This window comes from Sitophilus oryzae, unplaced genomic scaffold, assembly GCF_002938485.1.
Source record: "Sitophilus oryzae breed Bouriz unplaced genomic scaffold, Soryzae_2.0 scaffold_1582_pilon_pilon, whole genome shotgun sequence".
Classification (NCBI taxonomy): Eukaryota; Metazoa; Arthropoda; class Insecta; order Coleoptera; family Curculionidae; genus Sitophilus; species Sitophilus oryzae.
This window is the reverse complement of record NW_022146261.1, coordinates 1,346,009-1,368,960: the sequence shown is the minus strand read 5'-3', so window position 1 is coordinate 1,368,960 and position 22,952 is coordinate 1,346,009. Positions and strand designations below refer to the sequence as shown.

Here is a 22,952-nt window from a genome sequence, read left to right as displayed (position 1 = left end):
GAATCTAGTTGTGCTTCCCCATTGTTTTCACCAATCGCTAAAAATAAAGAAAAACCGAAAAAAAAACAATATTGAAACAGCTATACTTGAAGCCCTTGATAGGGCAAACAATACCCCACTTTCAACTCTTCAACTTCCAGTTGTGAATGAAGAAATAAACCCTATATGTATGAGGATTTCACAATTACTGAAATTCTTGCCCGAAAATGCTAAAACGCAATTGGAAATAAAATTAACCCATTTACACCTACTGTCCTTTTAAAAGGACTTTAAAAAGAAACCTGCGAATATCCAGTTCACTTATTAGTTTGAAGATGGCGCCAGTCTAACACTTTAAATTCAACATTTCTGAAACAGAATTAATTTGGTTCGATCGTATTCCTTTTGATTTTACATTGATAGTGACGGTAATAAAGTCTATTGAATATTACAATTTTACAATGAGTGACAAAAGGTAAGTTATCTTCAAACTTGTTTATAATTTTCTTATTATTTTACTTATTTCTAACCAAGAACAACATAAACTAATCGTTTTTTGTATTGGAAGTTATATTTTGTGTTTGTTATTCCATCCATTGACGTGCATTTGAGCATGTCCTTTTAAAAGGATGGTAGGGTTTTATACTACTATGGATGATTTTTTAGGTATTGGAAAAAGCCACTGACTTTGGCAGAACTGTTAGAGGAGTTGGAAAGTGATTCTATACCGCAGGTTCCTAAAGGCATTGTGATTTTTCCACCGGAAAATGCCAACGATACCTGCGACACAGACGAAGATTCTGGGGACGAGAATGATGTAGTACCGAATAATTTACCTGGGGTGCAGTTGAGAGCTCAGGCCGAAATTGATTTTGAGGTGGAAAGTGACAACGATTGGGACAGCGATGATGGCTTACCATTGTCAAATTTTATAGAGAGGCGACCTAAAAATAGCAAGACGTTTGCTTATACCCTAAATAAAGATTTAGAGAATTCGTTTTTGGAATGGCAACCAATTCAAAATGTAAAAAATAATCGTTCACCTGGAACTACATTTAAGATCTTTTTTGATAAAGACTTAGTAGAAGAAATTGTTAATTTTAGCAATGTATATTCACAGCAAAAAAACCGCACCGGTGACATTACGGTAGACGAGATGTACTGCTTCTTAGGGGTGTTACTTGTCAGTGGTTATGCAAGCGTTTCAAGACGGCATATGTATTGGCAGAACTGCGATGATACTCAGAATAAGCTTATATCAGCCGCTATATCCAGAGACGGGTTTCAATTCATAATGAGTAATCTTCATTGTAATAATAATACGACTCTTGACAAAAATGACAAATACTGTAAACTTCGCCCATTATTTAACAATCTAAATTAAAAGGTTTTTGATTTTGCACCAATTGAACAGAACCACAGCTTTGACGAAGCAATTCAAATTCAAATTCAAAAATCTTTATTTCTAGAGTGGTACATAGTTTTACAAATTATAATAAAATATAAATAGTAGTAACCTAGTTACCTAATCAGTAATATAATTTATACAAGTACGTGAATTCATAATAGATATCAATATAAATATTTACAAAAATAGCCTTACGTAATTTGCTTAGAAAATTTACACCATCGGAATTTGACGATCACTTCAATATTTTTAATTGTAGGTCAGTGTAAATAATGTGTTTATAGAATGTAATATTTATTTAAAAAAGATGTGGTGTATTGATTTTACCTGTTTTTTTTAATTTTTGTTTTAAATAACTTATTACTATTTAATATTTTTGATATTTTAACTCACTATTACTACCATTATACAGATATTACATTTTAAATAAATATTGAGACACCTAGGTTTCTATGTGAAACCTGTGTGCGTCTCATTGTTTAGCTTTTTCTTAGACTATAAAATTAATATATTTAATTGTCTTACATCTAAGTAAAGATTTGGTTAATTAAACTTAATAACCAATAAAAATGAATCTAGCTATAATTTACTTAATAACTAGAATAAAAAATAGCGTAAATAAAGGAAAGGTAAATAACATAAGGTTTATAAATCGAAAAATATAACTAAAAATATGACAGGCATACATTGTGTTTCTACTCAAAAATGTGTTGAAAGACTGTTTTGTAATTTTTATAAACATATTCTCTACATTGTAGATTAAATTTATGTATGTTACTTATTCTGTGTATCTCCAGAGGAATACAATTATACAATTTTGGACCCATATTATTTACTGAGTTTAGACTCATCGCAGTTCTGTTTTCCGGGAGCATAAGGTGTTTTTTTTTTGTATTAGCTCTAGTGCTATAATTATGATGTATTGTTTTCTTTTTGGTGCCTAATTGCATGAATCTAACGACATTTAAGATGTATATATGTCGAAGATTGGGGACAGTCTCCGAATATAGCCACTCAGTGTGAAATAACTTCGGTTTTCTAAATATTACTTTTTAATATATAATTTTGTAGGATGTTCAAAGGCCTTAAAACTGTTTTGGATGCATTTCCCCACACGAGAATGCCATATCTCAGAATAGACTCAACAAATGATCTATATATTAGGATCATCAGAGATTTGTTCATAAATTCTCTCAATAGATAAAACTTATAAATCAAAATTCTAACTGATTTTGCAACTTTATACACGTGTCTATCCCATCTCAGATGCTTGTCAATAATAACTCCTAGGTATTTTACTTCGCTGACTCCTTGTATTCGTTTTGAGTTTTGATTTGTATTAATAGTGTCAAATTCGGGTCTGTTTTTATCGGTCAATGAAAATGCTACAAACTTTGTTTTTTCGACATTAATAGAAAGTTGAAGATTGTTCAGCCAATTGCAAACCTTACTGAAGTTATTTTCTGCTATTTCTTTAGCCTCTCCCAGGAATTACCATTGACAATCAAAACCGTGTCATCGGCATAAGATAAGAGAGTCCCATCGACACTTACCTCCTTAAGAAGGGAATTCATATATATTATAAATAAGATAGGACCCAACACTGTTCCCTGAGGAATACCTATTCTTACTGTATTGGGGTTACTGAACTGATTATTTATTTTGACCATTTGTTTTCTGTCTTGTAGGTATGATTTAAATAGTTGCAAAGTTAGGCCCCTTATACCATACTTAAATGGGACTCCCAGGAGAATGTGGTGGGAGACCGTATCAAATGCTTTTGCCAAATCCAGAAAAATTGCGATAGCCTTCTCATTATTGTTAAGACTGTGTGACACTTCGGAGATCAGTTTCCATATTGCATCTGCAGTACTAACTCCTTTTATAAAACCGTATTGATTATTTGATATAATGTCATTTTTTTCAAGAAAAGCCAACAATCGGGTTTTTAGTGCCTTTTCTAAAATTTTGCTAAAATTATTTATTAAACTGATGGGTCGATAGTTAGTAACATTACATTTATCTCCCGACTTGTATATAGGAATTACTACAGAAACTTTAAATATATCGGAACATTGCCGCTTTGGAAAATAGTATTAATAATATGTGTTAATGGCTTTAAAATATAGTGGTTTATTCTCTTTACTAGTTTAACTGAAATACCGTCGGATCCAGAAGAACTATTATTTTTTAATTGGGCAATATATTGAATAATTTCATTTTCAGTTACAGGTGTCAGATATATTGAATTTGTATTATGAAACTTTAGAACAGGAGCAATGATACCGTACTTTGGGAGGCATACCTGCAAGCAGTTTATAAGAGGAAAGCCGATAAGGTGAGGGTATAAATTTTGGGTAGGTACTCTACGACTAGGATATATAGTTTATTTTGACCCGTATCAAGGTTCGTCGACAACAATTTCAGAAAAATATAAGCATATGGGTTTGGGAGCGTCAGTTGTACTCCAATATGCCGATATGTTGCAAAAAATGCCTTATCAGCCCTTCCATCTCTTCTTTGATAACTTCTTTTCTTCTTTATCGCTTCTAAAAGAGTTAAAATTGAGGAATATTCAGGCAACTGGTACTATACGCGAAAATAGGATCCCCAAATCACCATTCAGTAACTCGACAGTTTTAAAGAAAAGGCTAGAGGCACATTTGAATATGGAGTTGCTGACAATGAAATCGCCTTGTGCAAATGGAATGACAATAGCGTCGTTACATTGGCCACTAATGCTTGTACAGTTTTTCCAGTACATAAAGTGAAAAGATTTTCTCAGTCTGAGAAAAAGCATGTGAGTATAGATCAGCCACGATTAATTAAAGCATATAACGAAAACATGAGTGGCGTAGATCGCAGTGACCAAAACATAGGCCAATGCAGAGTTTCCATACGTGGTAAGAAGTGGTATTTGTTTTCGCATTGTGTCGACATGGTAGTACAAAACTCATGGCACATAAGCTTCATAAAATGATAAAATGAAGCTTCATAAAAATGATGGTGGTACCCTTGACCAACTACAATTTAGAAGAGATATCGGTACAGAACTATTAGAAATACCCCCATAGAAAAGCACTAAGAAAGGGCCTTCAATGTTGCCGAAAAACGCGCACCAATATACGCGCTATGACAGACTAGATCATTTAGTGATATACCAAGAAAATCAGCGAAGGTGTGCTGTGTGCCACAAAAAAGCAAATTTCTTGTGTCAAAAATGCAATATTTCTCTTCACCCAAAAGATTGTTTTATCAACTATCATACCAATTAGTTTAAATTTTGAGTTTAAATATTTTGTAAAACTTTTTGATAGAATAAATTAACATATTTTTGATTTGTATTTTATTTATTTAGCAGCAGCTCTTAAACCTACTGTCCTTTTAAAAGGCCACCATTTTTTTGGAAAACTGAACAACCAAATTTTTTTTTTGCATTTTTTCCTAGCTCAAGTGACCTTAATTTAACCGTTTTCAAGAAAAAAATACATAAAATGCAAAAAAATAGTTTCAGGGTTAATGCAAGTTGCATATGAGGGTTGCCAAAAATATTTAAAATAAATTAATAAAACAGATTTTATTTTGTTACAGATTTTTTTAATATGCTAAGAAATGTAAATATATTTATTAAATTATCCTATTATATAAAACATATTTTATTTATCCCACGGTACTGCTCCATCTTCCATAAAATAATTTGATAAACTTTCCCTCACTGTTATTACTCCAATTTCATCTTTGTCTATACTTGAGGAAGTACAATAGCGTTTTTCATGTCCATTTTTTGACTCATATTTTATAATGTAATTATGTAAGCAAACTGTGGCTAGTAGAATTAAATTTATTAATATTACTGTCGGTTGGCTGCCTATAATTGGTTTTCTATATATACGCCATCTTGCTGTTAGTATCCCAAAAACATTTTCTATGACTCTACGTGCCCTACATAATCTAAAACAATACAAATAGCTTAATTTCATTAGTATTTTAATAACCTTTTCATGAAACACCTGCAATTAAAAATTATTTTGCTCTGTGCTAAAAATTTTCCTGGATAAGGACGCATATAAGAAGTGGTCAAAGGAAAAGCCTCATCAGCAGCAATATAATAATTAATGTAATCTCCTCCTCTGGTCAGCTTAGAGGGAGGTGGAAATTTCATTTTATTTTCAAAAATGCATTTTCCAATATTTGAATTCAAAAAATGGTGGCCAACCCATTACAAAAGGAACTGTTCGTCGGAAGATTCGGTAGGCAAAAAAGTTCAAAGAGATAAAAAAATAACTTTTCAAATTTCAACGCACTCTCATTTTTTAACTCAAATGATCACCCAGGAATTGTCACAGTATCAGAAAACATTAATGGCCTTACAAATCACAGGTTTGGACTTAAAATAAGTAATCGGAGTTCACCACTACCAGCAATCTCCACCTATCCAAAAGGCAAAGTTCCAATTAACAAAAAAAAATTGACGATATTCGCAAGTTTATGGATTATATACCAGAAGAAGGAAGATTTTTCTTTGAAGAAATTATGCAGTGGCGTACTATGGATGCAACTTATGAAGATTACATTTACTTTGTTATTTGAGTTTTTTGATATTAATAAAAATTTCTAAAAAAAAATAAAAATTTAAGTTCTTTTTAGAAACAACATAAGTCAGTTAAATAAACAATAAATTATGCTATAACCAAACACATCTAATTAAGTCAAAAAAGTAATAAAAATAAAGTACGAAGCAATTTAATATTAAAAAAAATTAGTTTAAGATATTTCCTTTTGTATCGCTACAAAAACGGTTTTTTGAGAATATCTCAAAACTGTAATTTTTGACTCATGTTGTTTCTGAAATGACCGATTCATTGAAAAGTATATACCCGCTGAAATAAAAGAAGTTCACATATTCAGTGATGGTTGTGGGTGACAAAATCGGAACCACACAGTAACAAGATTATTAATGGCACTTGCAATGACTGGCCGATTTAGGGTGATTCAGCAGTACTTTCCTGTAAGGGGATACAGCTATTTGCCATGCAATAGGAACTTCGCAACTATAAAAAGATCCATCCGTAGACATGATCGAATTTACGCACCACATCAATACTCGTCTCTAATCGCAAATGCAAGAAAAAGTGAGCCAATTTGTAGTACCTACGCGAAATAAAAAATCGTGATGTTATAAACTTCAAAGATTGGTGGGCAAGATATTTCAAAAAGTCTTCACAAAGCACTGGTGTTCCCAAATCGATATTTGCGATTAATCAGTATCGCTATTTTATCTACAGATCAGAACAAAAGGGTTACCTTACTGTATCAGAATATTATATTGATGGACTTACAAAAGCTTCCTTCCGACTAGTACAATGGGCACGTTTCTATCAATGGTAAAAAACTCGCGGGCCTTCGAAAGATTGTTCATTACATTCCTGACGAACATAAATATTTTTTTACGGAAATATTAGCATGGCCGACTACTCAAGACAGAGAAACGAGTGACGAAGAAAACGTTTAAAAATTTTCCTTTTTTTTGTTCTATTTTTTTCAAATAAAAGTAAAGATTGGTAAATGTAAAAATCATCACTTTTTACAATTCGTATAAAATTGTACAAAAACCTCACTACAACCATTTTTAATGAGGAAGATGCATATATTTTATTTTTCGCCAGAAACTGTTCAATTTATTAGAATAAATATGTGTAAATGCAAAAAAAAACTTTTTTCTTGAAAGCAGTACCACAATTTTATAAAACGGGCCATTAAAATACTATGGACAACGCAAACGACGCCTCGCGAATTGAAACGATATTCTATTGGTCTGACGTCACCCGCCGTTCTCGTCGACGCGCGACGGCCAGCAGCAGCCAGACGTGTTCCGTTTATGTACGTATTTAGGTGACGTACTAAGACATTTTTGTTGCTTTTAGCGTTGATTGAAGGAGCTTTTGCTTTTTTTTGTGCAGTTATTATTTGTATGTGTTGTGTGTTCTGAGAATTTTTTAAGTAATGGCAGATTCCGGGTTTGTAAAAGCACAATCAGATAACTTGCCAAAAGTCGATGCTTTTATGTTGGCTGCTTTTATAAATACAAATTCCCAATCTATTGGTGCTGAATTACGAGGAAAAAAACAGAGAGGTATGTAACATTTATTCTTTGTAGTACTGAGGCATATTTAAGTATAAGTAGGTACCTATACTATTACGAACTTTTATATAAGTTATAAATATTAATGTTATAAACTTATTTTTCAGATCAGGTAGGGAGACGTATGGAGATAATGCTGTAGGTTATGTAGAAGTGAAAAGAGACAAAAATATTTGTTTAGTATGTGGAAAAGTAACTCCAAAGCATAGCGTGAAACAGAAAGTTTTTTTTATATATTGACACCCCCATACCTTTGTTATTTTTAAAGATTGTTTTTTTAAGAAATTATAGGAAATAAATTGTTTATCAGTAATGAAAATATATATAAGCAAACCCCAAAATTAAGTTACTTTTTTAAGTGAAACACCCTATATATTTTTGGATTCTTCGGAAGTTTCTAGATATTCTAGATATATTTCATGTATAATATCCTATACCTATCTTCAAATGTTTACGAAATATTGACAGTTGAAAAACGAAAAATACCTACAATTTTCTGGACCACCTTTTATATCTCCACATACACACCCTGTATATCTAGAATTAATTTTAAAAGAGAGTATATGAAAAACCATGCAACTTTTTTATTTAATGTTTTCTTCTAAAACTTGCAGTTAAGGCTGTATGTGGGTGTCAAAATATAATGAATAACCCTGTACATTCAAATTTCATATACCTATGTAAGACAATATACATAAATATATGAACTTACATCAAAATGATCTTCACAACAATAAATTGTAAAAATAGAGGATAATTTAACGTTTTTCATTTCATCTCTTCTCATGGCCTTGGACCATTTTTTTCTGTTTTCGCTCATCCATTACTATTTATAAATATCACTAATTACTAATTATGTATTAATTACCCCAAATAACTAAAATTTTGACTCGGATTCAACAGCATTTAAAAGCAAACTGTGTAAAATAAACACGCGTCTGGTTCCACTCAACCAGAAGAACGGCGGGTGACGTCACAGCGGCAAGGCGCGGTAGAGAGCGTTTGCCCGGCCATTTAAATTAATAATATTTAATTATTTTATATTAGAGGCATTTTTTAACCGATATCAACGATTTTTTTTTGTTCAATTTGTAATTATATGAACTATTTTTTAAAACCATTATTTAAAAACATGCATTTTCCTCATTAACTAACCCTACTTTTCGCGCAGTTTTGGCGGTTTTGCCGCCATTTTTTGTGAATTGTGCCTGTTGTATTCATAGGTCCTATCTTCTGTCTTTTTAAACTTATTTGTGTTTAAAACGTAATATTCAACCTGATTTAACGAAATGGCTTCAAACGAAGGGAAGAAAGTACGAAACAACTTGGCTAAAATTCTGGGCAGTAGTATCGCAAACATTTGGTTAAATGAAATTTTCAAAAACCGGAGAAAGTGTGGCAAGTTTTATAACCTTTACGAAAATTTGTTGCCACATCATCTCATAACTTATCTAAAATGTACCGGTTATAGTGATAACTATATTTCTGATCCCATAAAATCTCTCTGACAAATACTAAATCTATTAATTTTTAGGAATCTATCATTTTCTACAGCGCGACAGAGCGACGAAAACAAAATTAATTAAATCGATCTCGCCGTTCGATCTAACCGCTCGAGCAGATCGCTTTACTATGTTACTTATACTCACAGGTTTGTTTTGGACGCGATGTCGCGCTGCTTGCTCGCCGCTATCCTCGTCGCTCCACAATGTTCTTAGCCTAATTCATATAAGTTATAAGCTCTCTTTAAAAAGTTGCAAGCAAGGGGGAAAGAGGAGAAGAAAATAGTAGCCGAAACAAAAAAGTCCATTCAAGAAAAATTCAGAACTGAACTAGAATTAATAATTGACCAGCCCAAACAGTCATTCGGAAACAGCAACGCTGGCAATACAGCTAGAAATTTTTCCAAAATGCACGTACTTCTTCATCCATAACAGGCATTGATGAGGAAATCATCACAAGATTTCACAGAATTCTGCAAACTATTGCAAGTGGATATGAAATTGATATTGACAAATTTAAAATGTATTTTTTGGAAACATCCAGATTGTACCTGGATAAATACCTATGGGTGGTACCCTATGTCGCCAACCCTCCACAAAATCCTTATTCATGGACCAATTATTATTTCAAAAGCTCTGCTCCCAATTAGGCAACTGAGTGAAGAAGCTCAGGAAGCCCGCAACAAAGATTTCAGAACCTATAGAAGGGCATATTTTAGAAAAAACATCTAGAAAAAATACGAATGAAGATGTATTGAAAAACCTACTAATTTCTTCTGATCCGTATATTACCAGCCTTCGTCAACTACCACAAAAAAAGCTGTCAAAGTTTCCGAAAGAAGAAATTTAGAAATGCTGAAGCCACATCATTTTGATCAAGATGAATCGGCTGAAAACGACTCTTCGGATTTTCAGCTGGTCAATCAAAATACCGACATTTTTCGCTATTTTTTACCTTTGTAGTCACTAGTATAATGTTTAGTTTTCATATTTTTTAAATGGAACATAAAATAACAGTGTTTTGTGAGTGTTTTGTCGGCTTTCGTGTCGAAAAAAAGAAGCTGAAATAGACACTAATAAAGGACAGCCTGTAACCTGCGGTTTTCTAGATTACGTCGTCTTCCGCGCTTGACAATAATTCAAATGTTGCCGGTAGTGATGGGCAAAACTGTTATTTTTAGATAACAGTTGAAACTGTTATAGTTATTTATAAAAAACAGCTTAAAATAACAGCGTAAAAATAACAGGTTTCTTTATTTTACTGCTAAATATCTCAAAGAGTGAGGCGGTCACCGCCAGGCGTATTAACGCAGTTGCAAGTTGCAACAATGACGTGCTCGGTGGTAGTATTTCCAGGGTGACAAAACATTTCTAAATATCGATTGTTATCTAAAATACCTCTCTAAAAACAGTGGTTGTTTACAAATAAGCGCTGTTTACAAATTGCGATATAAAAAAAGCCAAAATTCCGCCACTCGTCTATACCTATACATTCCGATCTACCTACGCCCTGCCCCTCGATCCGGGTAGATCCTGAATTGCGTAGCAGTGTACAGGGTGCATCTCACTCGTCGGGCGAGAGGCTCTTTGTTATGATTTTACCATTTGCGGTCAAAAAATAGCAATATAAGAAAATGTGTAGTATATTCTTCATAAGTAAACCAACTACACACTAGAGTTCGAATTAATTTTACACTTAAACTAGCGTGTACCCGCGACTTCGTTCGCGTCGAATTAATAATTTCTAATGGTGATGATAAAGCAAAACAAGAATTTCCATTAACATACAAACTGGATAAAATTTTCTCACATTTGCCAAAAATAAGCTTTCTAACGTCGAGCAGTTTAAGCAGAATCGTGGTTAATCAATTACTCAACTTTTTGGAACACCCTGTATAATATTTTAAAAAATTTCAAAATATGTAAAAAAAACAAAATAAATTATGCGTGTCCAGACGTTTTCCCGAAAGACTGACCGTTTTTTAAATAACAAATATTGTAATATTTGAGGGGCGTTTTCACCCTGTTGAAATTTGAGATTCGAGAAACCCCTCCTTATCGAACCTAAACCCCACAGTCAATCCGTTTGCAAAAAATCAGCTTTAAACGTCAAGCAGTTTAAGCAGAATAGTGATTACTCAACGGTCATATTTTATGAAACACCCTGTATATATTTTTAAAAAATCTTAAAATATGTAAAACAACATAATAAAATATACGTGTTTTAAGAGTTTTTCCGAAAAACTCACCGTTTTTAAATAAAAAATATTCTAATATTTGAGAGTAGTTTCACCCCCTTAGAATTCGAGTTTCGAAAAATCCCTTCTTATCGAACCTCTACACACTAAAGTCAATCCGTTTTCAAAAAATCAGCTTTTTACGTCAAGGGCTTTAAGCAGGATCATGATTAATCAATGACCAGATTTTTCAAAACACCCTGTATACATTTTTAAAAAATCTTAAAATATTATTTAGAAAATTTTTCAGAATAAATAAATACCTAAATATTGAAACTTAATAAGTAAGTACTGAAACATACAGCGCCATAATATCTCGACCTCCGTCCGTTATGCTCGTAACAGGTTGAAACAGAATGTATCTAAAATAACTGATGGCGTTATTCCCCAACCTGTTTCGAACCTCCATCGACAATCGACCGATGCAGCAGCGTTCCTTTCCCACTCCTGTTATCTCGACCGCCAGGCGTTATGCCCGCAACTGTTTCAAAAAACCTGCTTCTTTTATATCCTATTATTTTTAAGCTGTTGCAAACCCAATACGACCATCGACGGTTTCGACCGAAGCAGCTACGTTCGCCGTAGCGCTTTCCCCACTCCGTTGTCTGTTGTCTCGCCGCCTGTACAGTGTTGCCAACCGTAGCGGAATTCCGCTACGCATAGCGGAATTTACCGTCAAGAGCGGTGTAGCGGCGGCGGAACCAAATGACAGTAAGACGTAGCGGAATATTTTAATTCTCTTAGACGCGTGTAATGACGTCAACATTCTAAAACAGATTATTTATCATAAGTATTATGAGCAGTAAGAAGTTATGTGTTTTATTATATATTAATCTTATTTATTATTAACTAAAACTCAAATCAACAAGGCAGCGACATCTATCAATCAATCAATCAACCGGCACTGTGGCGTGCCAGGTAAAATGTGTTAGAGAGCGCCGGGAGCGGTAGAGGGCTCTAGGCTCTAGTGCGCTGATCGCTATTTACTAGTTCTCGGTGGTTCCCAAAATCTTTTAAAGTAAACAAAACAAAAGCAATGTAGGTTGTACGTGTATTTAGTATTATAAAAAGGTATGCTAATATGATTTATACATATATACATGCATTCAAGCAGAATACATATCTAAATATGCATAAATACCACAATAAAAAATTACATAATTTGCACTCATTTCAGGGGCGCAATATGTCTGAGTTATCTGATTCTGATATAGGAAAAAGCGGATCATCTACTCCGAAAAAGAAAAGGGCAATGAGGCACGAACTGGCCAGAGATGAAAAGAAAAGCCGAAAACAACTTTTTTCCAGAAAGTGGATGGAAGAAGATATTTTTAAGCGATGGCTACTACCAACTGAAGATCCAGCTAAAGCTAAGTGTAAAGTATGCCAGTTGAATTTAGGGACCAAAAGAAGTGATTTGTTAAGCCATGGGAAAAGTCAGAAACATTTAAAAAATATGAACTTAACGCAAATAACTAGACCAATTACTGAAATATTTCAGTCTTCTAAACAAGATAAAAATCTAATAATAGCAGATATCAGATTTACTTTGTTAGCTGCATCTCATAATTTTAGTTTTAGTTCTATTGACCATGTAACCGACACTTGTAAATTAAGTTTTAGTGATTCGAAAATCGCAAAAAATATGCAATTAAGGCGTACAAAATGCACAAGCATTTTAAAAAACGTACTTGCATCTACAATTAAAGAGGCATTGTGTGGTGAACTGAAGAATAACAGTTTTTCTATTCTTGTAGATGAAAGTACAGACATCAGCAATTATCGGTACCTGTGTATTTTAGTTAGATATATTTATGAAAACAAAATCAAAACCGAATTATTAGACTTAATTCCCATCAAGGCTGATGAGGGGTCAGCAAAAGGTCTCTATTCCCTGTTTAAAAAATGTCTGACTGATTTTAATTTAAGCGTGAATAATATTGTGGGTTATTGCTCTGATAACGCCAGTGTCATGATGGGGAACAAAGAATCATTTAAGACTTATCTCTTAAACGAAAATCACCATATTGTTGTAAATGGATGTGTGTGTCACTCGGCTCATTTAATTGCTGCTGCCGCTAGCCAAGAATTGCCAAGTAATATAGAAGCATTATTGCAAAATATCTCCAATTATTTTTCTAGAAGTCCAAAGAGACAGTCAGTTTTAGAAGAATTTCAACAATTTATGCGGGCAGCTCAACTTAAAATTATAAGCCCCAGCAAAACCAGATGGTTGGCACTATCAAATTGTGTTGAAAGGCTAATTGATCAGTGGGATGTTCTTTTAGAAGTCTTCCGAGTAGCTGCCTTTGAAGATAAAAATCAAGTAGGCAATATGATATTTAATGAAATGCAAAATCCCTATGTCAAAGCTTATCTTCTATTTTTAAAACACGTTCTTCCGATCTTTAATTCATTTAATGCTATGTTTCAGTCTTCCAAAGTCCTTGTAGATAAAATGTATGTAGAGAGTAGAAGATTTGTGAAGATACTATGTGTAAACTTTGTCAAACCCTCCTGTTATACGAGTGAGGTTGAACTTGATCTATTAAATGTATTTGATCCAAATGTGTTGCTTCCGGTGGAAGAAATTAATGTGGGTTTGAATACCATGAATTTACTCAAAGATTGTATCAAAGCTGATAACGAACAATTTAAACTTAAGTGTTTGAAATTTTATCAAGTAGCCGTTGCCCAAGCATTTAAAAGATTGCCTACTAAAGATAAATTTTATAAAAATATTACATTTGTACAACCGCAAAATGCTCTGAATGTAAATCTAAAACATGATATTGATGAAATTTGTAACACATTTAAAAATAAAATAGACCCCGTAAAAGCTATAACTGAATATAATAATATAAAAATATATTTTTCTGAAGAAGAAAAAGAAAGTCTAACATGCGATGATGTAATTACGTTCTGGACAACTTTGTTGGACATGAAAAATTTTAACGATGAGCATTTATTTAGAAATATCAGCATAGTTGCTCTGATCATCCTTACTTTAACTCACGGCAACGCGGACGTGGAAAGAGTGTTTTCAATAATGACTGATGTTAAGTCAAAAAAAAGAAATCGCCTTTCACCTGATACTCTGAGTGATATTCTCAGAGTAAAAATTGATTTAGCAACCAAAAATAAATGCTGCACGAGTTATGCAATAGCGAAAGCCATTTTCAAAAATTTAATCAGTTCATGTACCAATTTAAAACCAAAAATGAGGCAACTAGGTCCACCGCCCCCAAAGAAAATGTTTGTGACACTGACACGTCTGATTCAGATTAGAGCACGATTAGAGTTAGTTAATTTAAGTGTATGTTTATCTTTTAAAGAGAAAATATATTTTTGATTTATTTTCCATTTTTTCCAGATAAGGATTTATTTGTGATTTATTGTTTATATTTATATGTTTACAAAATAAAAGTGCTTATTTTGCTGTAATTTTTTTTATATCGAAAAAAATCAATTGCCAAATGGTATCTATATAAATCATAATTCCAAAATAGACTAGATTTGTAGTGAAATTAGAAATGACACGACCGTAGCGGGGAGTAGCGGAATTTGTGTAGTGACGTAGCGATATTCGTAGTTTTCTGGTTGGCAACACTGCGCCTGTATCGATGGTTGACGAAATAACATGTTTTCCATCCATACTAGTTGTTTTTTGGAATTGCTTCGAGCAGCATAGAATTTCGTGGTGGTGCAGAGCGCCGACTTCATTTTTCGTTTCACGAGCGGCTGATCTCTACGTGTCGTTATTTTATATCTGTTATTTTTTAGAAGTAGTAACAGTTGCGTTATGTTATTTATAAATAATTGTTATAAAATAACAGATAGTTAAATAACAACCCATCACTAGTTGCCGGTCCTATCGGAATTGGTTTCGGTTTCTCCGGGTGCGTGTGACTGTATTGTATGTATTTTAGTAAATCGAGGATTCCACAGTTACAGTTTTGAAGAAAAACGTCAGATTATTTTAAAAGGTAGGCCAACTCCAGTTTTGAAAAACTTAACAAAACAAACTAAACACTATTTAAGACATTTTCAAAAGGAAAATTATAATAACTGTGAGTGGCTAGTGGCTGACTGGTGGCGAAAAAAAATCTGTGTTATTCTACTCTCCGTGTTTTATTTTCAAGAGAAAAGAACTTGTGGAATAAGAATCGATTTTCTGATTTAAACAATTTACACAAGTTAATTAAAAGGCATCACAGTAGCAAATCGCATATACAGGCTATCGTAAAACAAAAAAACTTTTGGAAAAACAAGAATTGAGCATTTGTTAAATCAACAAAAATTAGCGGTACAGATACATAACGAAGAGGTAAAAAAATCGGGAGCTGCTTAAAAGAATGATAGATGTAGTTTGTTTTCTGTTTACCAAGAAAGTAAACATCAGCTATCTTTTCGGAGTCATCAAACATAAGCTATCTCTCTAAGGGCCGGTTGTACCGTTTTCTTTTTCATCAATGATTAATTTTTAATCACTGTTAATAACTGTTTAATCACTGTTAATGATGATTAATAATTTTAATCACTGTTTAAATATTTGTAAGTTGGCAGCGTCAAAACTTAAACGAAATCGGAGAAATTACTTGGCAATGTTGTATTATAGGACAATACGCTAACCTCACTACAATCATTTTTAATTAACTAACACTACTTTTCACGCAGTTTTCGCGTAGAAAAAAGAAACACATGCCACCGGTGGGGGTCAACCACCAAAGATAAAAAAGGATGCATACCATGACATTATATTATCGTTAATGAACGATTAGACAGTGAATGGAATGCAGAAAGCACTTGGTGGTGATGCAGAACCCCTTCCAAATACATCGGTAAGCTCATTTACTTTATGATTATATTTAGCTGTTGGTGTTTATGTGTTATGAAATGTTTATGTATTAAAATTATTTTTACTTATCAGGAGTCAATTTTTTAGGAACAGTTGATGGACAATTTTCAACCAAACCTTGATACTGAAATAATTTATGAAGGAAGTCAGTCAGATGATGATACAAAAAAATTAAAATTGGTATTATACTGTTTGTATTTATCATATTTTACTCCTTACTAAACTATTGTTTTAGGGTCCAGTGACTTGGAAAAAATATACACCGGCTGATGAAAACAGCCAATTAATCCATGCTTAATAGTTCAGGATTATTTAACACCCCATAGTACTTTTCAAAAAAGTACAGGGCCATGTGAAAAACAAAGTATGGATGATAAAGGTATTTGTTGAACATATTATTATTTGTAATATTATTAAACATTATTTTTTCTTGTAAATCGGGTCTTGTCTGATATGAAAAAAAGAAATAATATAATAGAATATAAAAATACTTTGCTTTTAATTTTAGTTAATCTTTAAATTCAACCAATCTGAATTAGATTTTTTCCCAAAATTTTACACTCATCATTTATTATATACTTGGGTTTTAAAATGAATAAATGCTTACACTTATCAATGTGCCATATAATATCAATTTTTACCTTTATTTTAGAGGACAACATACCCCAACATACCCCTCAAACAAAAAAAAATAAATTAGATTCTTCAAGACATCGACCGCATACAGAAATTAAAGCATTAACAAGAACAGAATTAGCAGGAAAATATGACCTTGATAAAAGGCTAGCGATGGCTGATTTATCAGAAGAAAAAAATTCATGAGCAAATTTTATCCATTCAAGAAGAGAGAAAATTAAAACATCAATTATTGGAAATGCAAATTGAAGCGGAAAAGGAAAAATTAAGGCAATTAAAAAAATATTATTGTTGTCATGTTTTATTTTTTATATTAGGATATTTATTACTATGTAGTTTTTCTGGGAAATATTTAGTTTCATTTTTTAAATAGTTGATAGATTTTTTTAGAGTTTATAAAATCTGTAACAAAAATAATGTTATATTGTTTTACCACAATGTGCATTGTAGTTTAGTAGGTTTAAAATGTGCAAAATAAAATATTTCAATATTTTTCAATTTATTTTAAATGTGGCCTGAGCTTTGAAAAATATTCATTTATCAAATGATTCATTTATTAGATCAAAACATTAAAGTTATTGTTATTTTGATCAGGTACATTGTCTACCTGACCAGTAATCAAGTAATTTAATTCCTGTTCGTTGATATCTTCAGGCAAGGGGGCTTCTACTTCATTCATATTTTTGGAAATATTATATAGGATTGCAGTTGCTATTACCACATGTAGTACACTATTAAGTTTTAGCCTAAGTCCATACGCCAATACAGGAAACCTCCTAGTGTTATGACGCGGGTAAAGGAATCTTTTAAAACACATTTGCTTAATAAAAATCCAAATGTTGTTGTAAGTGGTTGCATATGCCATAGTGCACACCTGACATCTGCAGCTTCTGATGTCTTACCTTCAAATATTGAATCCCTCTTGCAAAATATTTATGCCTATTTCTCTCGGTCTCCAAAACGACAGTCAATTTTAGAAGAATTTCAAGAATTTTTTAGACAGCAAAACTGAAAATCAGCTCCCGCAAAAACACGTTGGTTGTCACTTTCAAAATGTGTAGAAAGAATTCTTAGTCAATGGGATGTTTTAAAAGAATTATTTAAAGTAGCTTCCTTTGAAAATAAAAATTCTACGGCCCAAATAATTTATGTTGAATATCAGAATCCATTTGTAAAAGATTACTTTGAATTTCTTTATTACATCTTACCCATATTTAAGTAATTCTTGTGCTGAGTTTAAAGGTAGAGAACTAATCTTTACAGAAAAATGTTATTGCTTCCTCAAATTTATACAGGGGTATCAAATATTGCTGATCTATTTTAAGAATATATTTTACATAAAAACTTCGTTATTTCAAATACAACTGTATTTTATAAAATAACTCGAAGCAGATTCAAATGCTCTTTCAAACTATATTAGGGTTTCCTATATCTAACTGGCTCAGATTTTGAATAAAGATCAATTTTTCAATAAAATAGCAACCAAGAGAGCTAGTGTCGTCATGACAAGTTTCTAATGACAGTTATTAGCTATTTTTAAAATCGAAATTAGTTTAGAGACTTATTTAAATTTATACCAGTTTACTTTTATTTAATTTATCTACAATAATTTAATAAATAATATTTATTAAAGATGTATTTATTACTCAAGTAGTTCTTTGATTTATTTTACGGTGACTTGTAGATATATGGATTTTCTATAAAAGAGCCAATTCATTTTCTTCACTTCCAACGACAGGTTTCTGCCAAGTAGGTTTTTTAGAAACCACACTACCAGTTCTGCAAACTAGGACTGTAGTTTTTTTTTCTCTGAAGTGGTTTTTCAAAGGAATGCTAATCAGGAAGATTCCTATTTGGATGTATTTAAGCATAAGCCCTGGAGACCAAGAAGCAATTTTCTTCACAAAATAAAATCACTAGTAACATATCTATTCGTTCCACCAGCTTTATTGTTCTTGATAAAATAATGAATACTTGTTTCTTAAATTTAAGTAAACTGTTAATAAATTATATATAAATAAATTACAAATAATAATGTCCATAAACTAATGTCGACTTTGAAAATAGTTACCAACTGTCACTAGAAAATTACCATGGCGACACCAGCCATCTTGATTGCAGTTTTATTTAAAAATCGCCTTTTATTCAAAATCTGAGCTAGATAGGCATAGGAAACCCTAATCTGGTTTGAAAGAACATTTGAATCTGCTTCGATTTAATTTAAAAAATATAGGGTGTTGCATTTGAAATAAGGAAGTTTTTATATAAAATATATCCTTAAAGTAGATCAGCAACTTTTGATAGCCCTGTATAAATTTAAGAAAGCAATACCATTTTTAAGTAAAGTTTATTTCTCTATCTTTAAACTCAGCATAAGAATTAATTCTGAGAAAAGTAATATACAGCGTGTTAATAATCGATTCTCTTGTAGCATGCAAATTTAAATATCTCAAGAACCAAGGATTTTAAACATATTTATTTAACTCTTATAAAAAATGCCTTTTTGGGGCCCAGGAATCCAAAAATTAAATAAAATACCGGGTGTTCCATAAGAAAAAATATAATTTTGGTATGGATCTTAGTTGTGAAACACCCTGTATATTTCAAAATAATTTTAAATTGTGCACATTGTCACCCAACATATATCCATAAAATATTTTGTTTCTACATCTTTTCGTTTTTGTATAATCAACCGAGGCGAATAAGGTGCGCCACCCTGTATATTGCATATTAACTGCATTTTATTCTGCCCTCCAGCAAATAAAAAATAAGGCATTTTTTAGTATAAATATCTTTTTCTAGTGTATCATTTTTTGCTTTTATGATTATATAAACAAAAATTGATTTATTTTTGGGAAGATAAGCACGGACCGCTGTGGGTCGCACCCAGTGTAATGAGACACTTCGGCACGCTCGTTTGAACACTGTCTGTATTTATTAAAGTTTCCTGACGTATTATTTGTGACTTATAGTTGATTAAATGTGTTGAATTGTAGTGTATCGGAAAGGTTTTATGTTTTTATTATTTAATTGCTAAAATCAGAAGTGGGATGGGGCTTACACCACAATAAGCTTTTGAGTGGCATGGTGAAACTTGGAGGATGCATTTGAATAAGATAAGTACACAGGTTCTAATTAGGTTTACAAATCGAAAGTATTGGTTGCCTGTTTGTGGCTTTGGAAGAGTACGAAAAGTTAATATTTCAGTTAATCAGTTGAGTATAATAAAGTAATTTTTTAAAGAAAATGAGTCACGGCGTCATGTCGCAAAACTCAGAAGCATTGCCGCATTTAGATTGAGCATTGCAGCGTTTATATTAAGCAGTTGGAACATTTAGCAGTTTTAGAACCCAAACAGATAGCCTGTATAAAGTTACGGAGGGAAATATTACAGTGATTGTTATTAAAACAAGTATTTTCTGCATTATTTCATAGCGATTTAAGTTTAATTAATTAAAATAGTATATATTGTCGGAATAAGTTTTAATGATCTGTTTATTACTGGTAAATACATTGGAACAGAATTGTTGGTTTAAAATATTAGCCACGCCGTTTAAATTTTAATTCTGAATAAGTTTTTTAATTGCATAACAAATAGCAATACAGGAAAGTTTTGTCAAGAAAAAATATTGATCGGTATTTATTCAGGCGAAATGATAAATATTGTGGCTTTTGTTTGCAAGGCTGCTGTTGTTTTTACTTATTTCTTGCAGGTTAAAAATAGTTTTGTTTTGTTGTTTTGGATAAATTAGTCATTATGTCATACATGCCATATTTTGTTATTGGGTCATTCTCAGCAAGCGTTATGTTTTTATTTTATTAAAGTATTAGGAAAATTAAACGTTCTAACTGAACTTATTAATTATTATTTGTAAATAGTAATAGTATTCGTTACATATACGAATAAATGAACGATCCTGAAGAAAACAGTTGCATTTGTTATGTTTGTTTCTATTTTTCTCAATTTGTTTTATTCAAAATGCAAAAAATTGAGAGTTTATTTTATCTGTGGTTTTATGCAGGGGATTTCAACTAACTAATTTTAAAACGCAAATTATTAATAGATGAGATGCATTACTGAGATGGCATCTTAGTTATTTTTTGTATATGTGTTGAACTAGTTTTGTTTATTAGTCATTGTCTACTTAAATTTTGGTATGTATTGCAGAAATATTAAAAAAAAATGATAAAAATATTAAGTATAATTAGTTAATGTAGATATCAGAATACAGATGGCACGTGTTAGAAATGAATATGTGTTGAAAGCATGGACGCTTTGCACTGTGATTAATGTGTGAGTGCTGTTAGTAATGTAATAATTTAGTAATGTTTTAGTAATATTTAGGTGTTGAAAGCATGGACGCTTTGCACTATTGTAGTATTTGAGTGTTGAAAGCATGGACGCTTTGCACTGTTGTAGAGTGTTGAAAGCATGGATGCTTTGCACTGTTGTAGTATTTGAGTGTTGAAAGCATGGACGCTTTGCACTGTTGTAGAGAGTAGAAAACGTTGACGAGAATAGAAAATGCAATTTATTACTCCACTGTATGGGAAGTGATGGAATACAAATATATAATTCATTTGAACTGAAGCAAAATGAGTTTACATACGACAATTTCATACACATACTACAACTAGGCCTGTTCCAAACACCGGAACACCGGTGTTGAGCTGACATCGGTGGCCAAAGATGAGCTATGTCGGTGTTGACACCGGTGTTCATCTACAACACCGGTGTTCATCTCGACACCGGTAATGATATCAACACCGGTGTTTGGTAAACAGGTTAAAGAAGAAATAATGTTAATTAATAAGTTCAAAATAAACCTGATAATAATAGTGTCGTATCGGTGCTAATTTTTATCGTTTACTAAAGCGCACCGACTTAAACTTAAAGCTTTCATATTTAAATATATTTTTTTGCTGACTAATCACTAAAATAAAGTGGAATCGTCAAATAAACAACTATAAAGTAAAAAATTGTTTAATCAAAAACAAACAGAAAACAAAACAAAACATAAAGAAACAAAAATTCGTAGCTGTTAAATAAACTAAAAAATAGTACATTAAAAAAAATTTAAAAAAAAAACAAACGGCACCATCGAAATCGACATTGTTGTTTATCTCAACACCGCCGGTGTCGAGATGATGTCGGTGTTGTAGATGAACACCGGTGTTGAAATGAACACCAGTGTTGAGATAAACACCGTTGCCGGTGTTGATACCGGCACACCGACTGAAACACCGGTGGTTATCAACACCTAACACCGGTATTCAAATCTCAACACCGAACAGGTCTAACAACAACTGATTTAAAAGCATTATCAGCAACATGTGATTTTGGGAAACTAAGAAACTTGATTAAGGACAGGATAGTGTGTGGTATTACAGACAATAAATTAAGAGAGAAGCTACTAGGAGAAGCTGATTTAAATTTAAATAAGTGGTATTGATCTTTGCCACGCAGCATAAATACGTTAAACAGAACCAAGGAGATAGAGTCCGATGCACCAGTACAAGTGGACGAGATACATAAGAAAGAAAAAGAGAGAGTAAAGAGAAATGATAAGAAACCACTTCAAGCCAAAAAGGATGGAACAATCCACAAAAAAGGACTTTATAAATCAGTGTACCAATTGTGGATATTCGCACAAGATAAATGAATGTCCAGCGTATGGAAAAGTGTGCAACAAGTGTAATAAGAAGAATCATTATGAAAAAATGTGTAAAATGAAAAGACGATTGTACATTGGAACTGTGGGAAAAGCCAGTGAGAAGGAAGATTGGACAGAGGTGTTAGAATAAAGACAAAAATTATTTATAAAGTTTAAATTAGACACAGGGGCACAGGCAAATATAATTCCTAAGTGTAATAAACAGTAAAAAGCAGTAAAATATTGTTTACTATAATAAACGTATTTTTTAAAATAAACTGAAAATAAAGCCATATAATATGCGTATATTATACGCTGCGTATAAAAAAGTAATATGAAATACGTATATTGGATCAAGAAAGAAACGGGGAATGATTATGAACAAATACTATAATATTTGAGGAGCGTTTTCACCCTCTTGGAATTTGAGATTTGAGAAACCCCTCCTTATCGAACCTCTACACACCACAGTCAATCCGTTTCCCAAAAATCAGCTTTAAACGTCAAACAGTTTAAGCAGAATCGTGATTACTCAA

At 32.2% G+C, this 22,952-nt stretch overlaps 2 protein-coding genes across 2 annotated transcripts; both read left to right on the top strand.

Moving 5' to 3' along the window:
• Nucleotides 1–237: 237 nt before the first annotated feature.
• Nucleotides 238–1,363, top strand: LOC115879570 (piggyBac transposable element-derived protein 3-like). The gene is made up of 2 exons (XM_030896464.1): nt 238–454; nt 646–1,363. Exons 1-2 carry the CDS (start codon nt 441–443, stop codon nt 1,361–1,363), a joined length of 732 nt encoding a protein of 243 aa, XP_030752324.1. The 5' UTR covers nt 238–440.
• A 10,543-nt stretch (nt 1,364–11,906) lies between these two features.
• On the top strand, nt 11,907–22,425 carry LOC115879569 (protein FAM200A-like). Its single transcript, XM_030896463.1, has 3 exons — nt 11,907–12,339; nt 12,446–14,568; nt 22,248–22,425. The coding sequence occupies exons 2-3, from the start codon at nt 12,455–12,457 to the stop codon at nt 22,423–22,425; spliced, it is 2,292 nt and encodes a 763-aa protein (XP_030752323.1). The 5' UTR covers nt 11,907–12,339; nt 12,446–12,454.
• The last annotated feature ends 527 nt before the right edge of the window (nt 22,426–22,952 follow it).

Coding starts and splice junctions, on each gene's coding strand:
- LOC115879569 (XM_030896463.1), top strand. CDS start 12,455: ATGTCTGAGTTATCTGATTCTGATATAGGAAAAAGCGGATCATCTACT. Junction 14,569..22,247: donor CAGATTAGAGCACGATTAGA/GTTAGTTAATTT, acceptor TACGTTAAACAG/AACCAAGGAGATAGAGTCCG.